General features: G+C 42.4%; 1 protein-coding gene across 2 annotated transcripts in view; it reads left to right on the forward strand.

The window, feature by feature from the left end:
- The window catches only part of TMEM87B (transmembrane protein 87B), a 43,255-nt gene that overhangs the window by 12,200 nt on the left and 9,117 nt on the right, over positions 1 to 21,938 (forward strand). Inside the window, exons 7-16 of one of the 2 annotated variants that reach the window (XM_031441246.2) lie at positions 709 to 770; positions 1,012 to 1,195; positions 3,921 to 4,020; positions 7,061 to 7,154; positions 12,167 to 12,238; positions 13,750 to 13,858; positions 13,943 to 14,001; positions 14,880 to 14,983; positions 16,162 to 16,235; positions 20,607 to 20,680. In XM_031441246.2, the coding sequence (XP_031297106.1) occupies positions 709 to 770; positions 1,012 to 1,195; positions 3,921 to 4,020; positions 7,061 to 7,154; positions 12,167 to 12,238; positions 13,750 to 13,858; positions 13,943 to 14,001; positions 14,880 to 14,983; positions 16,162 to 16,235; positions 20,607 to 20,680 (932 nt within the window). Of the gene's footprint in view, positions 1 to 708; positions 771 to 1,011; positions 1,196 to 3,920; positions 4,021 to 7,060; positions 7,155 to 8,706; positions 8,778 to 12,166; positions 12,239 to 13,748; positions 13,859 to 13,942; positions 14,002 to 14,879; positions 14,984 to 16,161; positions 16,236 to 20,606; positions 20,681 to 21,938 lie in introns of both variants that reach the window. The other variant, XM_064481918.1, reaches the window with a different exon arrangement.

The raw sequence follows: 21,938 nt of genomic DNA on the forward strand, positions 1-21,938 counted from the left end.
GTTGTCTTCTAGGGTGGGTGTCTGCTGGGCTGACAGTGGCCAAACAGCATTTGAGGATCCTGGGGATTTGCAGATGGGGGACACAGAGTGACTGAAGCCAGGCTCTGTCCCTGAGGGGCACCCAGTCCGGTGGGGCTGGAGGAAGCAATGGGGCGAGTCAGGCGTGGCTGCAGAGGAGGCACTGAGCTGGGTTTCCCCGCGGGAAGCTGGTGGAGCTGGCTGCTCTGGGGGAGTGTGAAGCAGGGCTTCCTCCCGGAGGTGCCATCCCGGGCCAGGCCATGCCAAACAGGGGCCGGACCCGGTGCCATTTTGCCACTCCTTATTCCTGCTCTGTCGGACCACAAACCAAACTAGATCCTGGAGTGCAGAAATGTATCCAAGTTACATGAAGCAAGACAAAGTCCTCCGCTAGCTCAGTGACTCAGCAAGGGCCAGTCTAAGGCCAGGGCTACTTTGCTGGCTGCCTAAGATCCGATTTGGCCCACGTTTTACAACAGCATGTATACAAGTAAAGGCGTCTTGTTAGGTTACATAATCCCACAACGGGTAATCATCCAGTACTTTGTGTGCGCTAGGGGGAAATTCATCCATTGTTAACTAGGTTTGGATTCTTGGAGCCTTAAGATGTGCTTATGTTTAAAAACTTAAGAAGAACTAATTGTTCATCTAACTCCTTCGTTTCTTTGCCCCCACCCTACTTTTCGCTAGTTTCTCTTTCTATGATGGGGCCTCATGGATATATCTCTGCATCGGATTGGCCTCTAATGATTGTGAGTATCTCTCATCATTTTGTTCCTTTTTTTAAAAAATGAATTTTATATTCTAATTGGAAAGTTAAAAAATTTTAAGAGCTCAGTGGTGGTAATTCCTTAGTAACTAACGTTTTGACGTACCCCCCATTTCTGGTTCCACGGTGACTGGAAAATAAAGGATTACAAACCTGAATGTAGAAATGTCACTTTCCAAATGATCAGAAGGCGTTACTGATTAAAATTGCTTCTCTCCCCACAGTTCTACATGGTGATGTGCATCGTGTATATTTTATATGGTGTCCTCTGGCTGCTGTGGTCTGCCTGTTACTGGAAAGATATATTAAGAATCCAGTTCTGGATTGCAGCTGTCATTTTCCTGGGAATGCTTGAAAAGGCAGTTTTTTATGCTGAATACCAAAACATCAACAGCACTGGGCTATCAAGTAAGTAGTGACTGTGTCTATAAGTGTGGTGTGAGCCACGGGCCTCAGAGCATTTGTGAGCAGAACTGTGGGACCCCACCCCACCCCTTCCTACAGTGGTCTGGGAACAACCATATTGGAGATGAAGAGGAGAGAAGCCAAGAGGAGAATGTCGGAGTAGGACTGTGATGTAGGCTGGCATGTATGTTGTCTTCATTTTCTCTTCCTTCTTGCTGACTTTCCCTCACTCTCCTCCTGGGGAGAAGAAAGTTCCCGTTCCCGAAGGTTCAGCTACTGGCGATTGGCTTTAAACAACACAAAGTTCTGGACCAGGGACGTTAGGTGCTGCCAATCCTTTTAATTTATTTCTCCATCCCCGCCCTGCCCCTCCATCCTCTTTCTTCTCCTTTTCTCTATAAAAAAGAAAAGAAAATTTGGCCACAGGGAATAAAATCAGAGGTGTCAGGATGGATGGTGTCTGCAGGCTTCTTGCAGAGAACTTCATGACCATCAGAGGCACCATCGCAGTTTACACAGTGGAACATGGGATGCGGGGAGGGCGTACCGTTGGACATCCTCAGATGTGTGCCCCAGACTTCGACAGACAGAGTCCAAAAGGGCCAGAGAAGTAAAGGAACGGCAATTCCTTCGAAAAGGGAGATCACTCAAAAGGGTAGAAGGCGTCAGGAACGTGCTTCTGAGCGGTCAGTGACAGGTGATCGTGGTACAGGCTTTCAGATGGTGTGGTTGTGCCTGCTCTTTATTTTAAAATACTCCAGGGAAAAAAGCTGAGTTGGAATACAGATGAAACAGATTTGGCATCATGTTGATAACTGAGGAAGCTGAGTGATGGGTACGTGGGAGTTCATTGTATCACTTTCTCTCTGTTGGGGAGTGTTTGTAGTTTCCCCAAATAAAAAGTTTAAAAGGACATGTACAGAAGAATGAAGAAGGGAGAAGCATCCAGGGAGGCATGCTAGAGGCACGATTGCTCTCTAAGAAGTGGTAGTGATGTGTGTGTGCCCTCAGCCAGCCATGGAAGGAAGCACAGAGCTGCTGCCCCTGCCTGGGGGCTAAAGCGTCCTTGAATGTCAGAGAAGGCTGGTCGGCTCCTTTGCTGCCAGTGGTGGTCCTCTTGTCTAGAGAGGGTGACGGGTGCTGTGAACTCGGGTGAGGGGCAGCAAAAGCCTGAGAACCATGCAGAGAGGAGTGATCACCTGCCGTCCTCTGGGACTTCAAGCCCTGTGAGATGACACCATCTGGGGGGAGGAACCCCAGACTCCTCTGGAAAAGGAGGGGTGCCGGCAGACTGGGCCTGGGCCGGTGCCGTTTCTCATTTCCCAAGTGTGAATTCTGTCACCCAGGCTGTCTTGCTTGCCATCAGTCCTGGGAGGATAGAATTTAGAAGAACCACAGCAGGGATGGGAAGTGGTGATCGGCAGGCCCCAACGAGGGTAGGTTAAGAATAAGCCATGTCAACTGACTTCTTTGTTCTGTGCTCCTGGGTTCGGTTAGGGAATGTCATAAACTTAGCGTATTTGGACTTCCTCAGGGTCTCTTGAGATTTCTTGCGGAGAAGGTGGAGAAATGGGACCTGAAACACGACTGACTAGGTGCGGTCACAGCTGGTTCCTGGGTGTCTCTCTGCTTCTTGCTGTCTTCCCTGCCAGCACACTCATCATCTCTTGCCTGGACTTCTCAAATAGCCTGCTGACCAGTTTTCACTCCTGCAGTCTAGTTCTTGTCCAAGCCTCTAAGTAGAGCATTCTTGATAATTCTTCTGCCCTTGTAGCATGCAAGCAGCCACAGACAACACATGGGCATGGCTGAGTCCCAATAAAACCTTATTTACAAAACAGATATAGGGCCAGATTTGGCCTGCGGGCCATAGTTTACCAGTTCCCTTTTGACCCCCTTGTTTACTATCACAGACTTCCCACTGCTCTTAGCATCAAGCCTAGACTCCTGGCCCGGCCTAAACCCCTGGGTGATGGGGCCCTGCCTCTGTCCCAGCCCCTTTCTTGAGACCCCTCGTTACACGCTCTGCTGCAGCCATGCCAGGATTTCACTTCCTGCAACGTGTTTTACTTTCCTCTTTTCTCCTCCTTGCCTCTGCGTGTGCCTCTCCCCCCCCCCCCCCAAATAGCTAACTCCCACTCGGCCTTCAAACCCCGGTGTAGACGTCACTTCCTCTGAGAACCTTCTCTGGGCCCGTTTGCTGTCCTGCCACGTGGATTGGGCTGCTTTCCTCCCGGTCCTGGGAGATGCTGTGTTATCTCTGCACCTGCCGTGCTGAGTTCTGTTTGCTTGTCCAGCCAGAGTACAAGCCTCACGAGGGCAGGGATCCTGGTGTCTCTTACTGTGACAGCCACAGGCGAATAATAAATGAAGACGGCAGCCTGGAGAAAAGGGAACTCTTGAGGATGTGGTGGTTTTCAGGTATTTAGAGGACAGGAAAAGGGTAGCCCAAGGGGGAGAATAAGAACAGAGGGGCTCAGGGAGACAGATTTCTGGTGCACGTGAGAAAGCTGTACCCATCAGTCGATCAGACATGGAGGGAGTTTTCAGGAGGTGGTGAATCCCCTTCACTGAGGTTTCAGGCATCACTCGGATGAGCTGACTTTGAAGTTAAGCGTGGCCAATTCGTCTGAGGTCAGAATGTCGCTGTACACAGCACACGTTTAGACTGGAGGCGGCCGGCCTCCAGAGGCCCCCAGAGTGAATGGGTTTTCCTTCTCCCCCTCAGCCCAAGATTTGCTGATGTTCGCGGAGTTGATATCTGCAGTTAAGAGGACGCTGGCTCGCCTCCTCGTGATCATCGTGAGCTTGGGTTACGGCATTGTGAAGTAAGTACCGGGACCTGGAGAACAGTCTCCAGTCTTGTGATCCCCTCCGCGTGCATCTGTGAAACTGGGCACCTCTCAGGGTCACAGCAGACCCCACAGGGAAGCGTCTGCAAGGATGTGTTTCTGATTCTAAAGGATCTCCATGCACTGGCTGTTTCATACTTTCCTCAAATAAAGATCCTGAGTTTGAATTCCAGTAACTTTTTATAGTTAGATGAATAACCAACTTTAAGGATAATGGAAAATTTTAAATGATTCTTGAAGTTCAGACCACTTTCCATTTCCTAGACAGCATAGCTATGTGATGTGATTGTGTCTGAGATACCGTAAGCACTCTGATCAAACACCAGGGCAGCGGAATTTCCTGACTGAAACCTGGCTGCCCCCCGAGCACCCGCTTCTCTGGGACCCTCTCCAGCAGCTCTTTTCTCTCTTACCCGTGAGTCACTGGGCGTGAACACGGACGAGCCTGTCCTCTGCACCCTCATTGCCTTTTTCAGACCATTGTTTTTCTTTTTCCCTAAGACCTTCTGGTTCCCAGAAGCTCGAGCCTTCAGACAAGATCACAGCTACGTCTTCTCCCTGGCATCTCCCAGCCCTTGCGTCCCTGTCTTTCTCCTCCTCAGCACTCATCCGGCAGGATTCCCTGTGATTTCAGTGTCCATGTGAGGATCCTTTAAGTAACCGGATCTCACTGCCTCCCCTCTGCTGCCCTTACCTGTCACCCCTCAGCTCCCGAGTCCCAAGGCCATTCTCTAGACTTGATTATTATTTATTCATTATTGTGTCTAACAGCACCTTCGTGTGGCAGATTTCAGCAGTCCACTTTCCAACCGTCCCTCCTCTGCTTCCTGTTTACCTTCTCTAACGTGTCAGCTGCAGTCACTCTTCGTCCCTGCTGTGACCTCTGGCCTGTTGATCCCGCCGCCTTCCTCAGTCCAGCAGGGGACTGAACACCCCTGCCACTCCTGAGGCCTTTGTCAGCGTCCCTTGGGCCGCCTTCCATCTGTGCAGGCTCAGCCCGGGGCAGCAGCATCAGCCTGAGAGGAACACCCGGCCCCGCTGCCCAGCTCATGTCATTTCACAACCCTGAACTTCAAGTGCACCCTTAGTGCTGCTGGCAGATCCAGCCAGCTCCAGTTTGGCTTCTCACTCTCCCATTCTGCACCATGTACCCCTTCTCTCTCCTCACAACTCCCTGCCCTCATCCATCTCAGCTGATCTTGGCTCTTTTCTCTCTGAGGAAGTAGAAGCCATCAGAAGGGAGTTCTGACACGTTCCTGCCATCCGATCTGTGTCATTCTCCCCATCTCTGGACGACACATTTACTCCCTCCTAAGAGGCATGGACTATCCCTGCGTGGTTAGGTCCTGCCCTGGCCTTGTGCTCTGGATCCTGGCATCTCCTCTGTCAGCTGTCCCAGCAGTCCACCCTGCTCTCCTCTGTCACAGCCCTCCTTGGTGGGGTCATCCCCATCAGCACGCTGTTATTTCTGTCTTCTTCAGGAACAGAACCCTCCCTTGAACCCAGATGGCCCTCTACTTGCTTCCCCTCATTCCCCTCACGTGGGTGCAGCAGCCTTTTCCACTGGGTCATCTGTACTTGGCCACTTCCACTTCCCTAATCTTCTGTCCTGGTGAGGTTTGGCCCCATCCCTCCACTGAGGCTGCTCTGTTGGGTCCTGCTGCACCCGAGGCCCCGCTGCAGTGAGTGGCACAGAGGGCACTCAGGACCTCAGCACGGAGCACACGTGTGTGTGCATGTGAGCTGCAGCCTGCTGAGTTAGCGAGCTGTCCGCCAGGAAACCTTCTCTTCCTTGGACTCATATTATGATTCTCTCTCATGTGCTTTTTAAAATTTTATTTATTATTATTATTATTATTATTATTATTATTTTTTTTTTGCCTCAGTACAGTGTACAGAACACAAAACCCTCTTGTGGAATGTTGTGACACCTCCCAGTTCTAGTTGTGAACATCAGGTGCCAAGGTGTGGAGGGTGGTGGCTGTAAAAGGAATGGAAGACTGGGCTGGTGTGTAGGGCACAGCCTTTTTTAAATGACCCCACACCATCAGCTTGTGTTTGACCCTCGTAAAGCGAGCGCAGTAACAGTTCTGGCTGTCGGGAGGTTCCAGTAAGCTGGTGCAATGAATCAGAATTTAGGTGAACTAAATTAGATAAATAGTCTTAAATATGAGCTATGAGTAATAGTTCAGTTTTTATCTAGATTTGTTTTAAAATGACTATCATAATTATTTTTTTCAAAACCGGCCTCCACTTCTAATTACTCTGAGAAGGGGTTTTGAACTAAAACATGTTAGCAGGTAAATTCTGATTTGCAAATATGAAATTTCAGTTCTGTCTTCAAATTACTAATTGAAAAAAATTATCATCTTTGCCTATTCCCAATTCATTTGTTTATACTTTTAAAGAATCAAAAATGTTTTAATTCTTTTCAGTTTGATGAATGGAAGCTGGAGCCTGTTAGGACTTCCATCTGGGGGTGTCAGGGGGAGGAAGGTGGTGGGACATGAGCCCCTGACATCCTTCTCTTTGTCTGCCCGAGTCAGAGAATCAGTGGGTCCCCTCTGACAAACCACATCTCAGTATGGTTCGTAATTAATGTTGGCGACAGAGTTAAGTGACTGTTTCTACCAGCGACACTTAGAAGTTGGCACTCACCTTCCTGGGTTTCATCAATCTTCGTGTCCATTCTATAGAAAAAAACAGTACCTGGGCTATGTTCAGTGCATGACTTGGATTTCAGCAGCAAAATCCTCTGGCCTTAAAAATGTTGCTTTCTGGGCATCAGTACAGCTTCACGTCCTAGAGAAGGAGGCCCGCTTTTCCTCAGCCTGTTTCTGCCATGTTCCCAGATACGCTATTTCCTAAAACAGCGGGCCTCAGAGGCAGGAGAGGGGGGCTTGAGTGGGTAGTGGCTTCTCTGGTGTTGGAAACGGGGCCAGTTACTGTATTCAGGTACGCTGTACTTACCTTGCTTTTTGTTTTTCTTTCTTCTGTCACCTCCTCCTCGTTCCAGGCCCCGCTTGGGGACCGTCATGCACCGGGTCGTCGGACTGGGGCTGCTCTACTTTGTCTTCGCGGCCATTGAAGGCGTGATGAGAGTCATCGGGGTAAAACTTAAATAATTCCACTAGTGCCTTTTTTGTTGTTGCTGTGCAACGTGATTTTCATTTATATCTACTGAGATGAATTTTTAAAAATAGGAAATTTGTGAAAAAGGCTCAACTTGAGCTTTTTTCTCCCCCTGTGTAATATTTCTCTCTCTCTCTCTTTTTTTTTTTTTTTTTTTTTTGGCTAAGCAGAGCATTTTTTTAAAACGGTATGGTTGTGAAGGCATCACTTGGTGTCATCCCAGGAGCTAGCTCCATCTTAAAAATGTTCGCGGTGGTTCTTTATAACGAACGTTTGTCTTCATCATTATGCACTCTGAACGCATTAGTCTCTTCCCTAACCCTCGGCCTAAACACGAGTGAATGAACAGAAAGTTAGTTCCACCTTTCACACATACAGACGTGACTCGTCATCGCTCTCCCAGGTCTCATGTGGTTGTAAGTTTTCTCTGACCCTGGTGGGCTCAGTGTTTGGAGAAGTCAGCAGACCCCACTCTTGGAACAGCCAGGAGAAGGTGGTGTGCGAGGGGACAGTGGCCCTGGCGATGCCTGCAGCGATGATTCACTCTGGAGAAGAGTCCGAATATTTGCACCTGTAAAGACCCCTAGATTTCTAGCTCTCAGTTTTCCTTAATAATATGGTTGATGACTGAGTGTTTATGAAGTTTATTAAATTTTTAGCTGATTCAGAGAACCTTGTGATTTTACTCAAAATGTCTCCTGTATTAGATGTTTAAATCAGATAACCGTGCACAGAGTGACTGATCCGTATGTTGCCACATACGTTGACTTCACATATTTTAATCTGACCCTCAAAGCAGGACATTTGTCCATTAATGGTAAAAGCTTCATTTTTCTTCCGGTGTCTTTGATCCACCTATATTCAGTGTTAGATACGCCTGCTCTTTTCATCTTTGACTCCTTGAAAGTTACATTTATTTTTACCTTTACATAATAATGAAGAACTTTGGTTTGCATTTATATATATAATTCACAGGAAACGAATCTTAGAAAGAAAATAGAACGGATAAATATGCCCCATATAGATTACATTGTATTTCTTTAAAAGTTTACATACTCAGCATCTTAATGTAACTGTTTTAAATATGATTACCTGTCAGGATCCAATCTATGGTTTGTTCATACCCTTCCACTCAGTTCCTTTTCCTCGTTTTACTTTCTTCCCTGTCCTTTCACATGCATGGGGAAGCTAAGGAGTCCATTTCTTTAGGGGCTGTGGCTGCAGGCTTGGTGTGGAGGGGGCAGAGATTGAAGCAGCTGACCCAAGGCGGGTGGGACGTGATCTGTTTGATTTGCCACCCCGTAATGCAATTTTACATTATTGATGGACAAATTAATGACAAATTAACATTTGTTGCTGCCAAAACATATCATCTCCATGTGCTTAAATACAAGTCTATTAGGCAATCAAATCTTTTATGTGGCTTTTGTAAAATGAAATGAGATGAATCGTTTTCTTCATCAGTTGATAATTACTATAATACAATGAAACTTGGACATTCAGGTTTTTTCCCCTGTTTTTATCTTTCAGGGTTCTAACCATTTAGCTGTTGTTTTGGGTGACATTGTTTTAGCAGTTATTGACTCCATTTTTGTATGGTTCATATCCTTTACTGTGTCCTAACATAGTTTGTCATATCATTAAAATCAGGTTATTTTTAATTTGTAATAATAATAGAAAGAAACCTAGTTATGTGTTATGGTTACCTCAATATAGGAATTTGGTTGAAGGTGAAATTCCTTAAACAAAGAATATCCTTATTTTTTCTGTTAGTTCAGCACATGTAAGTGCACACACTGAGCAGTCAGGTAGGGGAGACAAGCTGGTAACTGAGAGCCACACAGCAGTAGTCATTGCCATTTTAGGGAGGTGCTATGCAAACAGGGAAGAGAGGCATTCATTCTGGGGTGAAAATCAGGAAAGACTTCAGGGAGATGGTGACATTTAGACTGAGATTGGGTGGACAAATACAGGTTTACTAGGAAAAGAATGGAGGGGGGAAAGCATTCTGGGAAGAACTGAGGGGACTTTCAAATATAGTCAGAAGCATGAAAATATAGGGACAGTGGCTCATGTCCCAGAGTAGCTTGCCTGTGGGTCACGTGTGTGGGAGAATCATGGAAGGTGGGGCCGGAATGACACACTCAGAGTTTAGAGTTCCTTGTGAAGGCAGAAAGTAGCGAGGAGTTGAAGCTGCAGAGGTGAATGTCGTGATGAAATCTGTGTTAGAAAGAACTTGAGGATGGCATTAAAAAAATGACCTGGAAAGGAGAGTCTAGAGATGGGAAGTCTGGTAACAGTCATTTGCAGTGGTCCAAAGGAGAGACGGTGAGGGTTAGAAATAGGGCAGAGGAAGTAGAAGACAGACTCCCCGTGCTAGACTTGCTAAAAATGGGCGGAGAAAGGGAGAGAAGGCTCCAAGAAGCTGTCATGACTCATTTGAGTGGCAGGGGCCAGTTCTTAGGGCCAGTTCTCAGGTAAACTTGGAGAAGGGACCATGATGGGTGAGATTTGAGCTGCTCAGGGCATTCTTGTGAAGTCAGGGTTGGCAAGAGGAGTCAGAGCTGGTGATGAAGGTGGGAGTCGTCTTTGTGTGGGAGAAGGTTGCAGCTGCAGGAGGGACCCACGAAGAGCATGTGGACCCACGAGAGGGGAGGAGCCAGGAGGGTGCCTGGTGCACGGGAGGTGGAGGGAGGTGGGAGAACCAGGAGGCTGTCATGGGGTGGAGAGCAGGGGAGCTCTGGTCTGGAGGGGTGGTCAGCAGTGGCTACGACTGCAGACAGATGAATTCCCGAGGTGCACCTGCCTGGCTTTGTTCATTCCAGGGTCACCGCGGGCCAGCAGGTGAGCGCGGGCAGTGGAGGTGCTGGGTCGGAGGCCATGCTGTGGCAGGAGAGGTTCTAGCGACAGTGTCAGCTGACCATTGTGGCGCCCCCCTCGCTGATTCAGTGACTCAGGTTGAGTCTGGAGAATTCCACTGTTTTTTTTCTCCAAGGCAGGGCCCTCTGAAATGCATTCCTGGAAATGACAGGGAGTCTGGAGAAACTATGACCTGGTCAGAGCAGGATGCAGGGATACACAGATCCAGAGCATCATTTGTGTCTGTTGCTTCAGCATTTTTGCCTTCCCTGAAACTCATTCTTGTAGCTTTTATTTTCACAAAGTTCTTTTTGTTTTTACTGTCTTTGATACTTGTCTTTTAGCTTTTAACATTAAATGTTCTTTTGTTTTCCTGTGTTTCTTTCCATTTTCTCATCTTTGTCTCTCACGGGGAGGGCCAGAGGGCCTCAAATTCAAATTTGCCTGTGTCCCTTCTCTACAAGGAAGCCATCCCCTTTCTGCCGGGGTGCTAACGTGGTGTTAATAGGCTTTTCGGAGTCCCTTGTGGGTCATTTTTCTAAGCCTGGTCTACCTATTTCTAAAATTCCCTGTTGTGAATTCTCAGTGTGCTTCCAAGTTAAAAAACAAAACAAAAATCTTTTATTTTTATTCACAAAAATCTTTTATTTTTATTCTCAAAAAAAGTAGATCTTACCCTTGCTTGGGTTCTGTCCCCAGAGATGCCTTTGAAAATCTAATGAAAGCTGTGAAGCCTCTGCACAGATTGTCCACACCAGCCTCACACGAGGAGCTTTTCATACAGTGAGGCGTTTGAAAGCCTCCTCAATTATGTCCACTTGTCCCCTAGTGTCTGAGGGGTGTCTCATAAAGGACAACACCTGATTTAAAGAATTGTTTCTGACCAAACTTGCTTGAAAATTGGATTCTACTTCTGTTGAGAGCTACCAGTTTAGAATCCAAGTCTATTGAATAAAATCATAGTTAAATAAATGTGACTTTTTCCAAGGCATATAAATATCTTGCTCTAGTATAATTTTCCTATGTTCTCCCCTAAAAAACATGTGAAGTCATTCAGTTGTTTCAGAGGTGAAGGACAGGCCTCAGCTCTGCACGTGAACAGGGGTCCGGCTCTGAGTGCTGATCCCCCCTGGAGAGCCTGCTCTGCCGAAGCCACAGCCTCATCACTTGTCAGGGGCTCTCATCTGCCCTGAGAATAAGGGGCAGGTGGTTCGAATGTACCTGGAATCTGGACAGGAGAATTGCTCAACATTACTGTCTTTAATCTTTTATCTTCTCTTCTGTTGTGGACTAAGAAGATGAGCTTAATTTATCTGTTCAGCTTGGAGCTGTCATTTCTAAAATTGTATATTCTTAGAGCCTTTAACAAGTTAGGCAGTGTGTATTCTTCAACTAATTGAGCCTGTAGACGGTGAGTTTTAAAAATCTGGATTATCTTTTTTTCTGGTAATTTACAGATACATATTTCAAAGAATTCTTGTTCTTAACCATCCACAAAGTAGTTCATTGAGAAAAACACACAGTAATGCAACTTGGCAGAAAATTCCAGAAAAAAAGTGGCTGTAAAAGCTATAATTCCACCTGGATTTGAATGAGGATAACTTCCCACCTTTATGGACAGCACTGCAGGCTGGGGTGGGGAGATGAGGAAAAGAAGAGCAAAGATTTAGTTTGCTTAATTATTAATATTTTCAGTTAAGATGTTTGAGATAAAAGTCATGAAGAAATCCAGAAATTAAAATTCTCTTGGTTAGTGTTTCATGGCCTCATAGGAGAGAAAGGAAATTTAGTATCCATTTCTGCTTCAACCTGAATTTCTGACATTTGCTTTCAGATTGCTGTTTGGTAATTTTCATTCCTGAGATGAAAAGCCTGCTTTCTTTGTACAAAAGGGCAGTGGGTTTCCTAAATGATCACAAATGACACGCAGGAGAAGCAGAAATACGTGCACAGAGAACTGAATGCTGGGATAATGGCCCTGCTTCCTTCTCTTCTGCAGAACCTAATACAGCCCCTCCTGTAAAATCTGGTTCTACGATGATAGAAAAAATAGCCAGAAAACTGCAAAAGCCATAGCCTCGCCCCTCTTTTTCCTGCTTGTTTGTTGTATTTTTTTGCTGTTTTGCTGCAGGCCAATGATTCTGATCTTGTGCTTCTGGCCAGCCTCCCTCTGTCTCTTCTTGACTCTGGCTTGTGCTGGTGGATATCCTTTTCCGACCGCAGCAGCACGTGCAAGGTGATCCTCACTTCAGGGAGATGGGGCCTGTGCGCTCTCCTTACTGCTTTAAAAGTATTTGGTCTTGATAACGTTTGCTGAATAAAGCCCATTTGCATTTTTATAAATTCTGACAGTAGCCCTAACTGATTGAATTGTGTTATTTTAGAAATTGGTCTTCTTTTGCAACTTACTGGTCATTTAGAAAGATTGAAAAGCAGCTTTGGTAGTCTTAGTACTAAAATGAAGTTTTTGATTAGTGGAGTATTTGAAATTTAAAATAGGAGGCATAAATCCAGAATGTGCCACTTCTGTTCTTTACTCAATGTTACATGCATTTTTGTGGTTCCTGAGCAGAGCCGGGCGGGCTGCACAGAGGAAGCAGCTCCCGTTTATAGAGCTCCGGCCCGGAGCCCAGCTGCACTGCCGAGGAGCCAGGGAGAAACCTCTCGTGCCTGACAGTTTTGCACTCCCCCTGAGCCCTGTGCTCCTGGAAAACAGAAGTGGTTAAGACGGCCTCCACCTTTGGTGTTCCGGGAAAAGGCTTACTGTAAACAACTCCGTTTCCCCTTAGGACTTAGGTGGGACTCCCAGATGCCCCCTTGTTTACTTAGGACTAGGCCAGACACAGGCCTATGTACCAGCTGACCAGTAACAGCAAAATACCAGCCTGGACCAAGCTGCGCCTTCTCCTTCCCCTCAGTCCCTGAACTTTGCTCCACCCCCAGCCTTCCTTCATGGCCCTTCCTGAGAATCTGCAGACCTCAAGGAAAGGCATGTGCTGGTCAGCTGTCCAGTCGGGCCACCCACTTCCCACAGCTGCTGCTTTCGAGGCTTGTTTATTCCTCCCTGCAAAAGCAGAGCCCTTTCCTGTCTGACCTCTGGGACTCTTGCAGATCTCACAGTCAGAAAGTTCTCCCTATTGCAATGATATTTTGAATAAAGTCTCTCCTTATCTAAGTCCAGGTTTGTTTTTCTTGGACATATTTCAGTTTTTGAAATTTATGAAATGGAATTGATAGACAGCTTAATTTCTTAATTATGATCATTCTAGAGGATAAAACAAGAATAGACCAGAAACAACAAAATAAGAAACAGAGACAGAAAGGCACAAGCCAAATGGCATGTCACGACGGGATCTGTGAACAGTGTCTGGTCTGAGGGGGACCCGGCGTTCAGCGCGTGTAGTGCCCTGCCCGGTGCTGAGGGAACCTGGCATTGAAGGAGCGCGCCATAGGTCTTCTTGCTCGTGCTTTTCCCCTTGAAGTTTGTTTACTTCATTCAGACAGTGGTAAACCATAATGCAGAATCAGTGACAAATCAGTATTATGATTATACAACATTGGATAAGGTAACATTTTCTGTGTTTTTATTAGTTTTAAATCATGGGAACTATATTTAGCACTACTCATTTTGGAAATGTGGCCGAAGATTCTTATTTTGTTTTTTATCTTAACTGTGTTTTACTATTTAAAATGTTTTTCCTTAACTTTGTTCACATTTTTATAAGTTTGGCACAAACTATGAAGGCTCTAAGGCTGAGAAAGAACACAGTGAAGTTTTCTTTATACAGGCACTTTACAAATACCCTGATCTTTGCCATACTGGGTAAGCTATTTAATTTTTCTTTTATAATAAATTATTTACTATTACATGTTCCTTTAAAGGTTGACTTTTTTTGATGTGTTTCAGCTTCTGTAGTGTTTATGGTGTGGACAACTAAGACATTTAGAATGGCAAAATGTCTGTCAGTAAGTATAATATTCCTATTTAAACAGTTTTCATTCTTAATATACTACTTTGTTTCGAGTAAGTTTGAAGAAATTAATTTGTGTTTGTAAATAGAGATAATTTTAGTGGAGAGCTTCTGTTTACTTTGAATTATTGTGTATAGAATTATAAAAAACATTTGCCTCCTTTAAATGACTCCGAAAAAGTTCCTCCTAAATCTACGTTTTCGATTATGCCCTTTTCTCAACTTCTTTCTGTATATTTTGAAAAGTAATTCTCTCCCTGTATGATCTAAGGTAACAAGAAACCTTTTTTTTCCAGTACACCATGTAATTGGGTTGTCTTGTATCTAAGTGAGATTGTAAATCTTAAATCTGACATGTTTCTAGGGTGGTAGACTCTTGAACATTCAGGAGATGCTCTCCATGGCTTCTCTGGTTAGAAGAAAGTATATTTCTCAGACTTAAAATATAAAAGGCCTTCTTGGGGGTTTCTTGATTTGGAAATAGTCTCTAGTTCTGTATAATTATTAAAGAGTCCTCTGAAAACCCTCGACTTCCATTGCCTTACGGGTAATTTAGTGAGAGAAGAAACTGTGTCTAGAAAGTCAATTAACTGATCTCTAAAGCCCTTTTAAACTCTCTTTATGATACTATATAATTTGTTAGGATTTCATTCATCTGATTGGTTATAAGGCTGAAGTAAGCATTGATGATGACTTGATAAAGATAGCATTTCTTACTTTTTATGTTTCTTGGAAAAATAGGTACGTATTTATTTGGAAGACTAACTGGTTGGAAAGATTTCATAGGTACTTGTCATTACATGTGGTTTGAGTGAGAAATCTGTATGTTTATCAGAAAATTAACTGTTCTTGTTTGAACTGTCCTTATTGTAGGATTGGATGGAGCGCTGGGTTGATGATGCATTTTGGAGCTTCCTTTTTTCGCTTATCCTCATTGTAATAATGTTTCTGTGGAGACCGTCCGCAAATAATCAGAGGTACCTAACGTAGGAAGTTCAAGTTTGGCAAGGGTTTGTTCATCTCCTGCTACCGTGTTAAAAAACACATTTATAGAAACTGGGTCCTTGCTGCTAAGGAGTGTACAGGCAGGTGGGGAGACAGGCATAAATGCAGGACAGTGAACTGAGAGATGCATAAACCGAGCCCAGCAGGAAGGTGGAAGAGGGGTGAGGAAGACCCCAAAAAGGCAGCGTTTACGTCATGTCCTCAAGAAAGCAGAGGGACAGTGGATGGCTGCCCTGGGACAGAGTGCACGTTTTCTGGGGTAGTGGGAACAGACATGGCATGCTTTGGAGGTCCTTGAGGCCTGCAGTTTGGAGGGACATAGAGTGGGAGGGGAAGGTGGCAACCAAATTGTAAAGCGTTTAAACGCTGAGTCCAGAAAGCTGTGCTTTAGACTGCCCGTGACAGGAGGCCCCACAGCTCCCCTTGCCTCATTCCTCCTCCCAAGGAAAGTGCTGTTAAGTTTCTTCCTTCTAGGAGAAAATGACAAAGTATATACTAGTATGTGTGGCTCGCTCGCTCTCTCTTTAAATTATGCAATGACAGTAATAATAATACATGCACACATACATGTATACACTGTTCTGCACCTTCTTGTTTAAAATGTATCTTTCCATGTCACCTTTGTATAGATCTGCCACATGACTTTTAATGGCTATGTGGCATTCCATAATAATGACTGTAGCACAATTGATATAAGCCGTCCCTAATGACTAGACACTTGGCTTCTGGTTTCCCCGCTGTTATCAGCAATTGCTTTTTGAAAGCTGCTGGACTTAGTACATGTGGGTCAGCCACATTTCACTTTCACCAACTTCAGTCACGTTCACCAGTCGAATTAGCAGTTTCTCCTTGTTAGGGGACAAGTTAAAGTCGTGGGCAGGGAGGTAGAACTGATGTGGAGAACAAAGTACAGCAGCAACCTCCGTTCCCTGAACATTCTGTCCTGCAGAGTTCTTTGCAGAGAGATCTGATCCATTTCCAAACCCTTTTACCAGCAGGGCTTGGGAACTCTACTTTCATAGTTTCTTCACAATAACCTTTGCTAACTTGAGAGGAAGATAATCAAATTTTTATCATTTCAATTTAGATGTCAACGGAAAATTGAACAAGTTTAAGCATGCTAGTAAAGCTACCCTTGTTTTTGGTACAGATATGCCTTCATGCCCTTAATAGATGATTCTGATGATGAAATTGAAGAATTCATGGTAACATCTGAAAATTTAAGTAAGTGATATATTTTCTTGTTAAATGACCATTGTATATATTGTAGCAAAGAAGTATCATCCCTTTACCTGGGACACAAAGTCAGATACATTTTTTTTCCTGAAAAATATTTTAAAAACCATTATCTGGCAGCTCATAGCGAAAAAGAATGTGACAATGAATAGATGTATGTTCATGAATAACTAAAAAAGTGTGCTCTACGCTAGAAATTGACACAACATTGTAAACTGACTATAACTCAAAAAAAAAGTTAATAAAATAAAATAAAAAATAATTAAAAACCGTATCTGCAGAAACATCTATTACGGTAGATAGTCTCAAGAAGAAAAGTCAGTGATGAAATTTTCAAGATCGTTAATGTAGTTTGAGCTTTTGTTAATTGTTCACTCTTAGTGTCTAAGTATTGAAGTAGGTCCACTGTTTCCCGCAAGAATGATTTGGTATATGTTGTGCTTAGCTCCTAAATAATGCTCATTTTCTTAATGACAGCTGCTGAATTTCTTCATGTCACCCCTTGCTCTTTAAAACTGTGCACATCTGTAATTTCCTGGTCATGCCCAAAGTATTTCTAATTATGGTCTTAGTGCTATTTTCATCTTTCTATTTATTTGTACATAGCATTTTATCACTTTGTTAATTTTACACTAACACTGTAATTAAGCATTTGTTAAGGCAACATATATACGTAACTCAGATGTTGAGAACTATTTTACTTTTGTTCCATTTTCCCTTCCTCTTACTTTATTTCTCTTATTAGTAACATTCTTTTTCATAATTTTTTTTTGTTTCTCTACTGTGAATATTTTATAATCCACCCAAAAATTGCAACATAATCAGTATGTCTTCGGTGTCCCCACTTCCTTTTACCTCCTCTCATCAGATTACCTACAACTAATTTTTTCATTTTTTCTGACTTTCCTATTAAGAAAGGAAACCTGAAAATCATATTCACAGCAGAAATATTAAAATTCAGTGTGCTAAGGTTCTAGCTTTAATAATGATGGAATGAATTATATTGGACTAATCTTCCTCTGATAGCTAGAATAAACTCTGGACAGACTATTTTTTAAATTAATTGTTTGAAGGCACTGGAGAGCAACAAAAGCAGGCAGAAACTGGAGGAGACTTCAGTGTTGAAAGAAGAGAACCACACTTAATAACTTCCACATTTATAGAGCTTTGTCCAGAGTGCGTGCCCAGTCAATGAGACAGTGCAGTGGCTGGAGCTCAAGTTGATAGGTGTAATCTCACTGATGCAAGGAATTGGAGAGGGAAGTTTGGAGCTGTAAGGATGCCTGGAAATTGAGGGAAGAAATCCAGAAAAGAGAGAGCCACAGAGGGGGAATTTCCAAAGTCTGTAAAGTCTCTCTGGTCTTATCTGGTGCCTGAACTGGGAGTGTGCAAAATGCGACTCCAGGAGGCCAGTGAGAAGACAGTAGCTCTTAGGGTAAGAAGCAGAACAGATATTTCAGCAGTTGCCCACTGCTGAGTTTGAAATTCTGATCTCAGCAAGTTAAAAGTGCTTGGGTAAACACCCTGGACTTTCCATTAAAACCCCAGAAGGGCCACTCCTTAGAAGTAAAGACCACAGTCTAGGGCCCCTGGAATTTACCCTAGGACTAAACTAACAAATCAACCCTAATAAAATCTAAAAGCATATCCCCAAGAGATCAAAGTGATCCAGCAAGTATTTGAATGTCTACTAGAACAAAACACACTTCCTGGAGGAAGTAAGAGAATCTAGAGTCTGTGTAAGATCCCATTCTCAGTGTCCAGTATTCAATGATGAATTACTAGACATGGGATGAAACTGGAAACTGTGACCCCTAATTAAGGGAAAAATCAATCAGTAGAGATCTGAAGGTAGCCCAGTTGTGACAGTTAGCAAGAAAGACTTTAAAGTCTTTTGAATTAACTTTTAAATAATTATTATAATATGTTAAAAGAATCTATAGGAATAAATTGGTGAAGACAATTTGGGAAATTTAGGAGAGGTATGGAAACTTAAAAAAAGAAGAAGAACCAAATAGAAATACTAAAACTGAAACGCAGAATATGTGAAGTAAATTCACCGTTTGGGATTAACAGTAGACAAGTAAATTGGATACAACCAAGTAATAGTCAGTGAACATTTGGAGACAAATCAGAAGAAGTTTTACAAAAGAGTGGAAACAAAGTGAACATAACTTCCATGACCTGTGGGACAGCATTAAACAGTCTAACATACACATCATGAGCTCTAGAAGAAGAAAGAATGGGGGCATAAAGAATATTGGAAAAAATACTGTATATGACAAAATAATTAATTCAAGGTAGGTCACAGACCTAGATGTAAAAAATTAAATTAATTAAATTATAGCTCTTCTAGAAGAAAACAGGAAGCTATCTTCATGCCCTTGGGTTAGGCGATTTCTTAGGACACAAAAAGCAGTTTCCATAGAATTAAGTTTGGTAAATTAGCCTTCACTAAAATTAAAAACTTGTGCTCACCAAGAAAAGTAAGAAAATGAAAAGACCAGTCCTAGACTGGGATAAAACATTCTCAGTACGTATGTCTGATAAAGGATTCGTATCCAGAATATAAGAGTTCCTCTAAAGCAATAAAAGATAACGCAATTTGTAAAAACAAAACAAAACAAAAACAAAAAACAAAAAAACTTGGAACAGACACTTCGCTACAGAAGACAAAGGAATGGCCAGTAAAGCACACAAAAGGCCGTTAGGGAAACACAAATTAAAACCAGAATGAAATGCCACCACATGTCCACAAGGGTGGTTAAAATTTAAAAGACCGACAGCATGAAACATTGGAGAGGATGTGGAACAGCTGGGTCGCTCATACACTACCAAAGAAGTCTTAATTTGACAAGCAGTTTGACAGTTTCTTAAAACGTTACACATACACCTACTGCACAACCCAGCCATTCCACTCCAAGGTATTTACCCCCAAATGAAAGCTCATGTCCACAGAAAGACACTAATGTACATTACTGTTTACAGCAGCTTGATTCTTAATAGTCCAAAACTGGAAATAGCCCAAGTGTCTGTCAACAGATGAATGGATAAAGTAGTTGTGCACGTACACAATGAAATATTGCTAGGTAATCAAAAGTAACCAACACTGTACAACATGAGTAAATCTCAAAGCTTTATGTTGAGTGAAAGCAGCCAAATCCAAAAGAATATTGAATCCATAGATTGTGATTTTATATACAAAGTTCCAGAATAGGCAAGAATAAACCGTGGTAATTTTTTTGTAAATCAAAATTTACAAAATTTAAATGGTCGCTTCTGGTGGAATTGGGAGTGACCAGAAAGGAATTTAAAGAACTCTCTGTGATGATAGAAGTGTTAAATGTCTCGATTGGGGTGGTTGTTACCAATAAACAAGAGTTTGTAAAATCTCTTCAGACTGTACACTTGAAATTTGTGTATTTTATTATATATGTTATACCTCAATTTAAAAAAAAAATCAGTGTAATTCTCCTTTAAGAGGACAATCTGAAATGTTGGCATGTCAGATGCCCCATGGCAACATTTTCAGATTGAGGAACCTCCTTTTCATTCATTATATCAATTTACGCTCTTGATCTCATCATACTGTACCAGTTGTCCTCGTTGATGGAGAAGCAGGTTTTGCAAATTATTATGGTAACAAAAGTGAATACTTGCAAGACATAGATTTATGTATCAGATACCTTGTACGTGCTAATTTGTTTAATGTTCATCGGAATTGTATGAGGTAGACATTATTATTCCATTTTATAGATGGGGACACTGAGTCACAGAAAGTTCGCTGCTTTGCCCAAGGCTGACATAGATAGAACCTGAATTCCAAGTGAGGCAGTCTACTTTCAGGACTCATGCTCTCACCTCTCCTCTGCTGAAACTGCTGACATAAAGGAGAGCCTTGGTGAAATACGAAGAAAATATTTTTCTTCCCTGTTTTATTTATACCATGAGCACATTCTAACAATTTATACATCAGAGAAGTAAAAGCATTAGCCAAAGATGTGTTTTATCCTGGAATAAGATATTGCAAATCCTATAGATTTTTAAATCTATAAACTTTAAAATGTATTTAAATTCTCTAAGGAAATAAATATGTGTGCCTGTATGTATGTTTGTTTGTTTAGACTCCTCTAAGACTGGATTTCAAACTGGCAACTTGAGAACCTGGTGGTTGTTGCAAGCAGTAGTGACATTTAAAAATTTTTCCATCCCTCCTGGGTTTCCAGATGGTGTATTAAAACCAGCACCCAGACCCAAACTTCCACTACTAACGCTCTTTATAAGGTTGTTAAATGTGAGGCTACAAAGGAAAATATTATTTTATAATTTTATATGTTTCTATCATGTTTCTCATTATAGCTGAAGGAATAAAATTAAGAGCCTCAAAAACGGTTTCCAATGGAACAGCTAAACCTACTACTTCTGATAATTTTGTGAGTATAGCATATATTTAATGGAGTCTCAGTATTTAATGTGCCTCATTCATTGACCTTCAGGAGAACATTTGTCACCAAGGTTTTTTGTTTGAAAATAAATGTTACCAAGTAATGATACTAGTTAAGTCTGTGACAACTGTAACCACTGTAAACCCTCACTTTTCAAGTGCTGTCTTTGGACCAGCATTGTGGGCATCACCTGTTAGAACCACAGAATTTCAAGCCTACACCAGACCTACTGAATCTGAACCTGCTTTTTAACAAGGATTCCAAAGATGATTCACATGCACATTAAAGATTGAGAAGCTTTTTTATAGTAAAGTTTGTGTTAATTTTTCAGCATTTTAAAGTGCTTTAAAGTGATTTTTGAAGCCATTTTAGGTAACATTTGTTATCTATTGGAAAAGGACTTTAAACCATGTAAGCTTGAATAAAATAGTAAGATACAGGGTAGAGATGAGTTTTTAAATATTTAATGCATATTATTTATGCATTACAGTCATAATTATGAAAGTAAACAAAATGGAAATTCTGTGATACAGCTTTATATTTGGCTTTCTTACAATTGCATATATTGTGATTAGTGAGGTGTAAAAATTTGCTACCCACCTAAGTTCTGACAGGACAGATGGTATATGAAGCAGTTTCATTTCCTGGATTTGGTAAATTCTCTCATTTTTATTCTTGGTAATTAATAATTCTTAAAATATGTTCTTTGAGTAGTCTTATGGTAATTTAACTAAACTTCAAAAAATATAGTTTTAATTATCTGGTGTTAGAACTGTTAAACTTCCAGTTTGCTAAGAGATTTTCCTCTTATTTTAGGGTTATATCTCAGTTTATTTTAAAGCTCAATTTTTGCACACATATTCAGGGAAAATGTTATTTCTCTAAATTAAGTGTAGTCAGCTCTTGATCAGAAGTTGGGGCCTCGACTCTCATTGACTCATTTCCACCGGAGGCTCACTCAGAACTGGTGTTCCCCTTAGTACTGGTAAGCAAGATATAGTTAATGCTAAAACTAGAACATTCCATGTAGCCAGGTAGACCACAAAGAAACATTTGATTTATTTTATGTTATAAACCAAAGCATTCAGTATACCTTTTATTTTCCTTACTTCTAGTGAGATAAACTATAAGCAAGTTTTTGTTGAGAAAAAAAATTCGGATACCCACAACTGACCTGCTTTCCTTTTCTTTTCTCCTGCAGAGAGAGGAGCAAGTGATAGAAATAAATAGGCTTTTGTAAAGTTAG

Source organism: Camelus dromedarius, chromosome 33 (genome assembly GCF_036321535.1).
Source record: "Camelus dromedarius isolate mCamDro1 chromosome 33, mCamDro1.pat, whole genome shotgun sequence".
In the NCBI taxonomy this organism is placed as follows: Eukaryota; Metazoa; Chordata; class Mammalia; order Artiodactyla; family Camelidae; genus Camelus; species Camelus dromedarius.